This window comes from Mauremys reevesii, linkage group 12 (assembly GCF_016161935.1).
Source record: "Mauremys reevesii isolate NIE-2019 linkage group 12, ASM1616193v1, whole genome shotgun sequence".
NCBI classification, from domain to species: domain Eukaryota; kingdom Metazoa; phylum Chordata; order Testudines; family Geoemydidae; genus Mauremys; species Mauremys reevesii.
In genome coordinates, this window is record NC_052634.1 from 17,393,735 (window position 1) to 17,406,549 (window position 12,815).

A 12,815-nucleotide genomic window follows, 5' to 3' on the forward strand; every position below is an offset into this window, starting at 1 on the left:
TGTTCCAACTCTGGAAAAGAATCTGTCTCCAAAATGGTCAGACATGAAGAGAGTAGCCAAACTGGATGAAAAACACTTTTGCAACAGAGGACACTCAGAGAACTGTTGGGTCTAGAACCTGGTGATTGTGTTCATGTCAAACTGGATGGAAAAAAAGGATGGCTAGCTTCTGCTGTCATGAAGAAAAATAATTCAGTGCCCAGATCATATGTGAGCAAGACCAACAGTGGAGAGTTGGACAGTTCAGCATAAACCATCAATATAATCATAGGAGATATACTAATCTCCTAGAACTGGAAGGGACCTTGAAAGGTCATTGAGTCCAGCCCCCTGCCTTCACTAGCAGGACCAATTTTTGCCCCAGATCCCTAAGTGGCCTTCTCAAGGATTGAACTCACAACCCTGGGTTTAGCAGGCCAATGCTCAAACCACTGAGCTATCCCTCCCCCCAGCTCCAGTTTGTTCCTTAAAAAGAACAATCAACAGAGCAAATTCTACAGATGGTGGATGCTGAACAAGGAAAAGACTCAAGGATTCCAAACCAACCACAGCCAGTCATTAACTAGTAGACCGCCAGACGACCAAGTTGTTATGCATTCAAGGCATATAATTAGAAAATCCGTATGGTTCAGCAACACTTAGACTGATCTGTATTGAACTTCACAGATAGAATGATAGTATAAATATTGTAAATGGTAGGAATGTAGAACTTAAAGGGGGAGATGCAATGGAATACTAAACTGTATCAGAGAAACAAGGTGGGCGAGGTAATATCTTTTATTGGACCAACTTCTAGTGGTGAAAGAGACACGCTTTTGAGCTTACACAGAACTCTTCTTCAGGTCCAGAAAAGGTGTTCAGAGGGTCACAGCTAAATGCAAGGTGGAACAGATTGTTTAGCATAAGGAGTTAACATGTTCTAAGAAACTGTTGAAGGTGAAGTGGGCAGTTAATATCTCTGCTGTCGAAGGACAACGGAGAGTTAGTGAGTCAGCAAGGGAAGGGCCTGTCTTTTTGTTATGTGTGTATAAACCCAAGCATAATGGGGCCCCGACCCCTTGATGGAGTCCCAAGGTGTTAATGAAAGCACGTAATAAATAATAGCAACAGTCCAGGATGGTGAGGGCTGGACCTTTACAGGGTTCCCCTACCAGCTTTTTTAATGTGTCTCAGATGTGAGGTGCAACAACCCCTGCTAATCCAACTCTGTGCTCCATACACAGCTCTGCCAGTGACCCTGTTATCCAGTCCCTGGGGCCCCCACTGCACAGCTCTTACCAACATATCCACAGTCCTCACTCCTGGCCTGCAGAACCCCACACTGTTCCAGTGAAGGGTCCTACCCAGCCTATAGGATTAGAGAGCTGGCTTTCTAAAGTGTGCTCCTTGGCGGAAGTTTGGGAAATTACCTCCAGTGCCAGGATAGGTGACAAACACTTGGAATAATGTGCAGTGCTGGCAGGGCCGGCTCCAGACCCCAGCGTGCCAAGCGCGCGCTTGGGGCGGCATGCCGCTGGGAGGGTGGCAGGCGGCTCCGGTGGACCTCCCGCAGACGTGCCTGCGGACGGTCCGCTGGTCCCGCGGCTTTGGTGGAGCATCCGCAGGCGTGCCTGCGGGAGGTCCACCGGAGCCGCGGGACCAGCGGACCCTCCGCAGGCACGTCTGCAGGAGGTCCACCGGAGCCGCAGGACTGGTGACCGCCAGAGCGCCCTCCACGGCGTGCCGCCCTGCTTGGGGCGGCACAATTCCTAGAGCCGCCCCTGAGTGCTGGATAGCTAGGCGGTTTGCTGAAATTGTGTCTCACATTTTCCTGCCCTCCTCCTTCCCTGTGACTGAAGATTTGCTGGTACCTAAGGCCCGCTCCTTCATTTGGACTGAGTCTGCATGCAGCGCCGGCTCCAAGCACCAGCGCAGCAAGCAGGTGCTTGGGGCGGCCAATGGAAAGGGGCTGCACGTCCGGCTCTTCGGCGGCGGGTTTCTCAGTCCCTCTCTGAGGGAAGGACCCGCCACCAAATTGCTGCCGAAGAATGAAGCGGTGAGGTAGAGCAGCCGCCGAAGTGCTGCCGATCGCAATTGCGGTTTGTTTGTTTTTTCCCCCGCCGCTTGGGGCGGCAAAACCCGGGAGCCGGCCCTGTCTGCATGATCAATTGGGAAAGTGAATCATCCATATTCTATTTGGAAACCACATGCCTGAGGACAAACCCCGAATTCCCAAGACTGATGCAAAAACCAAGCAGGAAATGTTTGGGCCCCTCCACTAACCCTAACTACGGCTTTTCATTGAGAAGGTCGGAGCCCTTACAAATGTCCTTAATAGTTAACCAATCTGGCAAGAGAAATGCAGACTAGATGAGCTTGTGCTGTAAAATGGATACTTGGAAAGTGACCCTGCTTATGAAAGTCTAAGGACTCAGAACAACTGTGGTTCTAAGAACTTTTACTGAGGTTCCTTCTGCATTTAGCATGGAGCAAAATCCCCCTGGCAGCCCTCTGCTGGGCTACAGACAGCTGGCCTGGATCAGTCCTTTAAGTTCTCTGTAATAAAGAGAGAACAAAGGGACTCCAGGGAGGATTTTACTGAAGAAAGGAGCTGTGCTTGTTTTCTTGGGAAGTTCTGTACACTTACTGTCCACGGTAAGGTTAATGTTCTTCTCCCCGGTAAAAGTGTCATCTGTGATGGAGATCTCCACCTCATAGGTGCCCTCGTCTGACAGCTGCAGGTGACTGATCAGCAGGGAGCCATTCTCAAGTATTTTAATCCGGTCCTTGTAATCGGGGCGCAGGTTGCCAATGATCTCGGTGCCGATGGACTGTACCACTGTGGTAGGCTTGTCTCGCTTCAGCTGCCATTTGACCACCGGTTTATCGCTGCTGGTGCTGGTGTACCTCACCGAGAGCAGGGCAGGTTTGCCAACTGTGCCATGGATGAGGAGAACTGGGCTGGTGATATTGACGCCTTCCAGCAGACCTAGAGGGAAGAGACAGCAGGGCAGGTTAAGGCAAGGCTAAGACATGTGTTATCACTGTGGGAGTGACAGTCTAATACCTGTGTTCAGCTTCTGAAGATGCCCAGATGTTTCCAGAAGCTTTGTCAAGGCTTAGTCTTAGCTGGCTGCTTATGCAGTTAATGAAAGTACTGGGCCTTCTCTCCTGAGAGTTTATTACACGTTAGGCAGGAGCCAACGGCAACCCCATTGATGTCAATGGGGCTGCGCTGGTTAATTGAGAACAGAACTGAGCCCTTCTCAAGGCAATGAGCAATACCTATTTCCAAGCATGCTGATGATGATCCTTGCAGTTCAGGCTGCATGGCCCTTACCTCCTTACTGTGGTTTTAAATGGTGAGACAGCAAGACTGAGCATTTACACAGCACCTTCCCCCCCACCCCCCCAATCAACTTTTAGGCATTTCACAAGGAAGAGGAAATCTCGTTCTCTCCATTTGACAGGATATTGAAAAGCAGAGAGGTGACGTTCTTGCCTCAGACACAACAAAACAGTGAAGCACTGCTGACTCTAGTGCCCTTCTCTAGCCACTAGTGCACACTGCCTCCAGTGGACTGTAGACAGAAAACTGAGCCACACGAAGCGGGACAGCCTTCCCCAAGGAGCAAGTCTGAATTAATATTTTTAATCAATGTGTTCTCTGTCAGGGCTACATAAAGAACCCAGGCCTAGACATCCAGGAACCGTCAGAGAACCTGCTGTCCATGGTCATGGATACAAAGGCTGGGATACAGTACATGGAGGTAGGGCGGTAGAGGGCCTACCCCAATGGGTATAGCTAGCAGCTGGAATATTCTACACACACTAACAAAGCCATTATCCCCACAATTCACGGTGCTCTACCATTTCAGACACTGTGCACACACAGCAGCTCCAGCGAGTCAGAGAGACCTGGCAGTGTGCTAGTAAAAGGCCTGATGGAGATCAAACCTTCATCTTGCCCACTGCCTTTAATAGCATGGGGCAGGTGCGTGCTGTAGAGCTGCTTTGTCACATAACTGGACCTCTCTTCTGCTCCTACAATTCTGTGCAATGTCTTGGTGCACTGGTGAGCAGTCCCAGCCATAGTCCACCCCAGAGGTGTCTGCCTTTCAATGGCGGGTAGTGAAATGATTTATTATAGCTGTCGTGGTGGTAGCATCCTCTAGAGTTAAGACTGCAAAAGGGTGTGTATTAACATGTACATGGCTAGCCACTTAGCAGACATTTGCACAGACCTCACAGTGATGAGTGCAATATCAATGCTTTTCATACAAATAAAGTAGGAGCTAAGATAGAACTGGGCCCAATCTTTTTTACCTTAAACAAACCAAGGAAATTAAATTAAAAAATGAAGACAATGTTAAGATTAAACACAGTTAAGCTCAAGGTAAATGAAAGTTAGGGCTGAACACGTAACCGTAAGTCCTGGGGTCAGGGCGGTGCCTATTGCTGTCCTCATGAAAACCCACCTAGATCTGGCTAAGTTATAAGCATCTACAAAATGCTGTGTGAACATGCTTAGTAGAGGCTTGCTGATAAACTCTCTGAACAGCCCATCTGCACTGAGCATGCTCCAGCCCCACAGAGCTTCCTCTGCATCAACGGCTATAAGCTTGCTCAAGTTCCATAGAATTTCCTACAAGCCAGTGGTACTGAGCATGCTCCTAGCCATCACTCAGGGTATGTCTACACTTCAGTCATTGGGCCAAAATCTGCACTCCAAGCATGCAGACACCTCCTTCCGACTGCACTTACAGCTGCGTGTGTGTGGAGCAAGAGGGAATCTGGCCTGCAGAGGCTGGAGGTGGAAACGCTCTGCTAAGTACTCCAGACCATCTATCTCATTGTCAGTGCAGGCTCGTTCCCTACAGAGCATGAGCTAGCGCTGCGCTCACTCCACTGCCAGAGTCCGTCGTGAACATGCAGCATGTGGCACTAAAACATCAATGACTGTCACATGGCAATATTTGACTTTATTGCAGAATTCCCTACCCTGCAACTAGGAAATACCACCTTAAGATGATCTACTAAAGATGAAAGATTGTGAAGTATTTTGAGATCTACTGATGAAGAGCACTAGATAAGAGCTAGGCATTATTAATTATTTTATGACTACTGCAGCCAAGCAGTACATGCAGATTATTCTTTTAAATGGTGCCCACTTTGTTCAGAAAATATTTTCCATATTGTTTTAAAATGCTCATTTCTACTAATGGGTTACCAGGTTAAATAGCCAGCCACAAACCCCCACAGCAGCTAGGACAAAATCCCCTGTCAAATGAGAACAAATGAGCCAAACATGAATTAGCCAATTAAGAAAAGCGAGATCAGACCTAAAGAACACAGTTCAAAGAGACACACCTCAGCCTTGGCTGATCCACTGTTACACACAGTTTCCAATGTTTTGGTGGGTATAATCCTTGCACTGCTGCTCTGAAATGCACATTTAGAACACTGTCTCTGAGAATCGCACCCTCGACTGGCATGTTTGAGGCAGGCTGATGGGTGAGGTCAGCCTCCCAGACACCATTATGGGGAAGTCTCCAAATCATCTTCCCCACCTTTGGCAAAGCAAACCAGCCTCAGGCTTTGGCGGGAGGCACAGCCTGCCTGACCTTTCAGTCCCTCGGCACCCACGGCACAATGTCAGCAATGTGAAGGGCTGCTACACTACCAAGTTAATTACCTAGAACTGTGTGTCTGGAGTGGGGTGATGTATGAGCTCATCGCCATTCAGCCAAACACAGTGACCGGAGAGAGGCCAGGAGAAGCCTCCCCATGTAAAGGGCAAGGAGCCAAGACTTAGCAAGAAAGGGGAGGTTAATGACTGGCACAAGGAGAGCCCTGCAATTCCAGGGCCCCATTTTAAAGACAAAGCAGCAAAGAGTCTTGTGGCACCTTATAGACTAACAGACGTTTTGCAGCATGAGCTTTCGTGGGTGAATCCCCACTTCGTCGGATGCATGTAGTGGAAATTTCCAGGGGCAGGTATATATAAGCAAGCAAGAAGCAGGCTAGAGATAACGAGGTTAGTTCAATCAGGGAGGATGAGGCCCTGTTCTAGCAGCTGAGGTGTGAAAACCAAGAGAGGAGAAACTGGTTCTGTAGTTGGCTAGCCATTCACAGTCTTTGTTTAATCCTGAGCTGATGGTGTCAAATTTGCAGATGAACTGAAGCTCAGCAGTTTCTCTCTGAAGTCTGGTCCTGAAGTTTTTTTGCTGGAGGATGGCCACCTTAAGATCTGCTATTGTGTGGCCAGGGAGGTTGAAGTGTTCTCCTACAGGTTTTTGTATATCGCCATTCCTAATATCTGATTTGTGTCCATTTATCCTTTTCCGTAGAGACTGTCCAGTTTGGCCGATGTACATAGCAGAGGGGCATTGCTGGCATATGATGGCGTATATTACATTGGTGGATGTGTAGGTGAATGAACCGGTGATGGTGTGGCTGATCTGGTTAGGTCCTGTGATGGTGTCGCTGGTGTAGATATGTGGGCAGAGTTGGCATCAAGGTTTGTTGCATAGATTGATTCCTGAGTTAGAGTTACTATGGTGTGGTGTGCAGTTACTGGTGAGAATATGCTTCAGGTTGGCAGGTTGTCTGTGGGTGAGGACTGGCCTGCCACCCAAGGTCTGTGAAAGTGTGGGATCATTGTCCAGGATGGGTTGTAGATCCCTGATGATGCGTTGGAGGGGTTTTAGCTGGGGACTGTATGTGATGGCCAGTGGAGTCCTGTTGGTTTCTTTCTTGGGTTTGTCTTGCAGTAGGAGGCTTCTGGGTACATGTCTGGCTCTGTTGACCTGTTTCCTTATTTCCTCGTGCGGGTATTGTAGTTTTGAGAATGCTTGATGGAGATTTTGTATGTGTTGGTCTCTGTCTGAGGGGTTAGAGCAGATATGGTTGTACCTCAGTGCTTGGCTGTAGACAATGGATCGTGTGGTGTGCCCGGGATGGAAGCTGGAGGCATGAAGGTAGGCATAGCGGTCGGTAGGTTTTCGGTATAGGGTGGTGTTAATGTGACCATCACTTATTTGCACCATGGTGTCTAGAAAGTGGACCTCCCGTGTAGATTGGTCCAGGCTGAGGTTGATGGTGGGGTGGAAGCTGTTGAAATCATGGTGGAATTTTTCAAGAGTCTCCTTCCCACGTGTCCAGATGATGAAGATGTCATCAATGTAGCGTAGGTAGAGAAGGGGCGTGAGTGGACGAGAGCTGAGGAAGCGTTGTTCCAGGTCAGCCATAAAAATGTTGGCATATTGTGGGGCCATGCGGGTGCCCATAGCGGTGCCACTGATCTGGAGATATATATTGTCATCAAATTTGAAATAGTTGTGTGTGAGGATAAAGGCACAGAGCTCAGCAACCAGTTGTGCTGTGGCATCATCAGGGATACTGTTCCTGACAGCTTGTATTCCATCAGTGTGTGGGATATTTGTGTAGAGAGCCTCTACATCCATGGTGGCTAGGATGGTGTTTTCTGGAAGGTCACCAATGCATTGTAGTTTCCTCAGGAAATCAGTGGTGTCACGGAGATAGCTGGGAGTGCTGGTAGCATAGGGTCTGAGTAGCTATCTCCGTGACACCACTGATTTCCTGAGGAAACTACAATGCATTGGTGACCTTCCAGAAAACACCATCCTAGGGGCTGGTGAATAAGGGGTAAACTCCAGTTCAGGTCCCTCCTCCCACAGGTGCTCTGGGCTCTAAGGTCTGCCATTGCTGCAATCAGAGGCATGACTGCAGCACCTGCAGACATACTGGAGCTAGCTTTCGCTAGTACGCTGGAACATCAATAGAAGTGAACCTGCAGCGGCATGGGCTAGTCACCAAGTACATACCCAAGGTCCTGGGCGTGCTGCCGCAGCCTCATGGCTATTGTTCTTCAAGCTAGCTAGACCTGAGCACTGGGGGGCTACACATACTGCAGTCACACCTCTGATTGCAGTGTAGACGTACTCTAGGGCTGGGTTTGAACTTAAATGTTACCTCTAGAGATCTGCTCTTGAGTTAGATCATTTCAGTCACATGGCAAAATAACTCGGGGGCTGCACAGAGTGGTTGGGTTAGCAGCTAAGCTGAGTTGTAGCCAGTACTTCCATCATTGGGGGAAGGAAAATCTAATGCAGGATCAAGGTCTGTGCAGCTGAAGAGAAATTCCACAAGGGGCCCAGCTGAAGCAGAACATACGTGTATTAGTTATTGGCCCTAACTCCAGTCCCGTTCACAAAAGCTTGATGGGATGTAATCAGTAAGCTGTGGACTCCAGTTGATGGTGTTCTGCATTTCAAGCTGATTTCAGCACCAAGCCTCCTCTGTTCCATGGAACGGTTCCTTAAGGCTCCTTTAAGAGTTGTTGTTCTAGGCTCACAGGGCAGCGATTGCAAGAAAATCCAACTCCAACCATCTCCACCGAAACCAGGCAACGGAACAAAGAAGCAGAGAGAAATTTCCCTTGGTGACCTTGCACTTACAGGATTACCAGGAATGTACGCATGTAGGTGCATATTGTTATAGGGTGCCAGTCAGAAGAAAACACATTGCTGTCCCCATGAAAATCTGTAGGGCCAGTCACACCTATTAGTCAGGAGGCCACTGCTCTGAAAACCCAAAGGACCTCTGGATGTGTACAGCTCATGGGGCCTCGAGGAGGGTATGGAGCAGCCAATGGACAAACGTTGCCAGAGGCCTGGCTGCTGAGCCCCAGCTAGAGCCATTCCCCTGACCAAGCCCCTCTCAACCCCCTGCCACGCTGCACATGGCTCTGAGAAGCCTCGGAGCGGTGTTTGTGCTGCTTTGGATCTGGCTGGTCTCCGAACACAGTGCTCAGTGCAAGAGAGAGAAAGGGGGCTGGGGGTCCAATACCTCTGTCCCAGGTGTTCTCCAGTGACCCTGCCTTAGCACACCCCTTCTACCTCTGCTCTGGCACCTGCTTCACCAAATGCAGGTGTGTGCTGAAGCCTCACTCCCCAGGGCCGAGTGCCAACTTTTCCGCGTGCTCCATGCAGCCTGGAGCTGGGTGCTCCCTGCTAGTGTCAGAGCAGCTCGGCAGTCAGAGCCTTGCTCTGGGGCTCTCTGGTCTCACTCTAGTGATTCTTTTGGCAGAACTTGGATCAGGCAAAACAAAATGTCTCTGTCCTTCTTTAAAGGGCTTTCATCACACGTGAACTAAACCCTACAATCCTGGCACTGGCCGGAGACAAACAGCTCCAACACCAGTGGAGACGCAGGTTCAAGGGCGCCGCAGCCTATGTCGGCTGTAGCCTGCCCCAGGCCTTGGGTCTGCGGATAGTGGGGAGTAGAGGATTGAGGGGGACAGAATGAGGGCAGCTGGCTTCAGCAGTGTTACTGAGCATGCTCCGTCCATGTGAGCGTGCTTAGTACAAGCCAAGCAGCAAATCTGGGGGAGCACATGACCCCACATACCCTGTCTCCCATGCATCTCCTCTGAGCCTCACTAATATCAGGCAGCTGTGCCTCTGAGCCACACCACCAATCTGTGTGAGTCAGATCAGCTAACTCCACAGGCAGTGGGCTCCCAGGCTAGACTCCTACCCATAGATAACCTGTGCCTGCTGATGGGGGGATGGGGAGGAGTAAACCCCTGGAACAGCTTGAGTCATGCCAACCCTCCCCCCCCCGACCCTACCCTCCTGGAAAGCAGCAGCCCCTCCCTGCAGCTCCCAGCTGTTCCTTTGCTCCAGCTCCTGGGCTCAACTGCTCTGCAGGGAGTGAGCCCAGCCATATCATGTGACCAAGCAATCTGGGGGGGGGGGGGGCATGTGACCTATGTCACCTCTGCTCCCACCTGCACCAATGGTGTAAGTTACACCTCCCTGCACTGATTTGGCCCAGAAGTGGCCTTGCCCTGGACAGAACAGGCAGTGCCACTGCTGCTGCTGTCTTTCCAGAGGGTCACCCCAGCGGGAGTGGGTCCCTCAGGGTCCTGCCCTGCAGGCTGGGCAGAAGGGAGTGTTACCTTTACACAGTCACTCTTGTTTATGCAAGAAAATAACATGCACTGTCCACAAAGGTGTTTCTCGGTAATAGAATGTCAGTAGTGAGATCAGCCCATCCCCCGGCTGCTTTCTCTGTCCCTGTCCTGGCCAGGCTAGTGCTGTTTTCTACTGCCAAAGTCTCCTCCTGGATGGACTTTCTGCCAGGGCACCATGCAGCTGGCACAGAACCTGGGCCAGAGCTGTTACTCTACAGCCACCGATTAATCGCTGTGCTGGGAATGGCAGGGGGAAATATTTCCCTGTTTCACTGAGTTTCAAAACCCATTGGGGTCCATCCAGCAGCATGGACTCAGGTTAAAGCGACTGCCTCCCAGAACTAGTGGGGAAAACTAGTTATTAATTCAATCCATGGTTGTAACAGTCAGTAAACCACATGGACCATGGAGTGAAATGTGTGCAGACTGCCCCCTGCTGCCTCACGGCTCTAGAAGAGCACTGAGGGCTGCAGATCCTGGCACCAGGGCGGGTGCTGAAGGGCTGAGACATGGGGCCAAACTGCCAATCTCTCTGTATCTGCAATTGGGGCCCGATTTTCAAAAATGCTCAGCACTCCACATGGAGACACTTACTTTGGTGCCTAATGGGGAGCTGAGCTCTCTGGAACATCTGGCCCGGGAGCCTACTGTAGGCACCTGCAGGACATCCTAGAACTTTGTCTTTTTTGCAATGAATCGGTCCTAGAGGAAATCTGGAAATAGTGACGCAAGGGGCAAAAGTCTGCTCCTGGTCACACTGATGTAAAGCTGAAGTAACACTCTAAAATCCATGTGGGGTTAATGGACAGCAGCAGTTGGCTCCATGTCATCCAGAAAGAAAAATAATTGAATATTTTAATGAGATGGAACCAGATAAGATCCCTGTGGCATCCATCTCCTACAGAGAGCACAAACTTTCTCTCTCATTTTAACTGCTCCTCTAGATGAGGCTGAAGTGAGCGGCCTTCCTCTGACTCCAGGGTATTAAATGCCTAATTCTATCAGGTCAAGCGCAGGTAAATCCCTCTTTGCTGTTGCAGGGGCAGGGGTGACCACATGCCTGCCCCATCTCTTCCCCCCGAGGCCTGGCCCCACGGTCAAGCCGGAAGCCATAGCCAGGCAGGGGAACCCAGGTCCTTCCATCTGCCTGGCATGGGGGAGCCTGAGAGCAGCCTGCGGCCTGTGTCCCCACCTCCCCGGACCCCCTGCCCAGGGCAGCTGGAGGATCCACGCTTCCCCACAGCTGCCTGGGTACCCCAGGCCACTCATACCCTTGCTGGGGAAAAGCTGCTGTCCTGGCCGGGGGGCGGGGCCTTGGGGGGAAGTGGAGGGGCAGGGAGCTGGGTCCATGGTGAAAAGTGGGAGGGCCATCGCCCCTTGCCCTGGTCCCCCTGTGCAGAGGGGTACAGAAACCACAGCATAGAACTGTCTTATGTTAATATAATGCTCAGGTGATCAATCTGCTGCTGGGAACAGCTGTTTCTGGCCCCTTAAGTATTCAGAGGGGAGCAGGGTGGGAATGCTGCATTCAGACACCTATTGTCAAAGAGTGTGGAGGAAGGATCTCTGTATCTTAAGGTGGTATTTTTATATGATAAGGCCAGAAGGGACAGCTGTGATTATCTAGTCTGACCTCCATTATAACACAGGCCATAGAACTTCCTTGAATTAATTCCTGTTTGAACTACACACCTGAGTGCCTTCCATGTAAAAATCAGTGTCAATAACTGACCTGCTCACCAGCCAGGGAAGGAAGGTCAGGATCTAAAGACTAAGAAAGAAAGAAAGAAAGAAATGAATGAATTAAATTCAGTGTAGGAAAGGCAGAGAGAAGCAGCAGAAATGCCTTTTCGTGGCTGACGGGAAGCACGCCAGAGCGATGCTGGACAATCTGTTCCCAGCTAAGGCTCTTTCTCTTGCTGCTATAGAAAGGGGTTCTTCCTTGTGTCAGGTGTCATGGCAACAAAGTACTGGAAGTGAGAGAGGGGCAGAGAGTGCTATAGATACAGGAGAACCCATGAGAGAGCGAGGGAAGCTGGACTGAGAGAGAAAGAGAGAGAGAGAATAAAGAGTGAGTGAAAATGTTTGATGGAAAGAGGGAGAACAGAGAAATAACAGAGAGCTGGGGAGAGGGCAGTAGGAGAAAAGGGAAATTGGCAGACGTGTGTGGAGGAGAGGGATAAAGAACAAAAACGTAAAGTGGTGAAAGCGGAGAATGGAGCCCACATTTCTATGGAGAAATACAGTCTTGGCGGAACTACCATTAAGTGGATACATAATTGATTAAACAACTTCAAACAAAGAGTAACTATAATGGAATGTCAGATTGTAGAGATCTCAAGTGGGGTTCCACAGGGATTTGTTCTGGGCCTGGTGTTATTTAACATCGCTATTAATGACCTGGAGTAGGAACAGACAGCATATTGATCAAATCTGCAGATGACACAAAGCTCGGGGGTGGGTGGGGTTGCCAACACTTTGAAAGATAGAGCTAAAATTCAGAGGGATTTTGATAAATTGGAGAACTGTGCTATAGGTAACAAAATGAATTCAACAAAGACAAATGTAAGGTGCTACACTTAGGGAAGAGAAACCAAATGCGCAAATACAGAATGAGGGGAATCTGGCTTGACAGCAGCACTGCTGAGAAGTCAACATGAGTCAACAATGTGCTGCTGTTACAAAAAAAGCAAATGCAATTTTAGGTTGTATTAACAGAGGCATGCAGGTCATGGGAGGTGATAGTACCACTCTAGTCGGCGCTGGTTAGGCCTCAGCTGGAGTATAGTGTCCAGTTTTGGTCACCACTGTATAGAAAGGATGTGGAGAAACTGGA

General features: G+C 49.8%; 1 protein-coding gene across 2 annotated transcripts in view; it reads right to left on the reverse strand.

Annotated features, from left to right (window-relative positions):
• HEPACAM (hepatic and glial cell adhesion molecule) overlaps nt 1-12,815 on the reverse strand; it is a 79,960-nt gene that overhangs the window by 33,197 nt on the left and 33,948 nt on the right. For both annotated transcript variants that reach the window (XM_039496857.1, XM_039496859.1), the window contains one exon: nt 2,627-2,968. In XM_039496857.1, the coding sequence (XP_039352791.1) occupies nt 2,627-2,968 (342 nt within the window). The remainder of the gene's footprint in view (nt 1-2,626; nt 2,969-12,815) is intronic.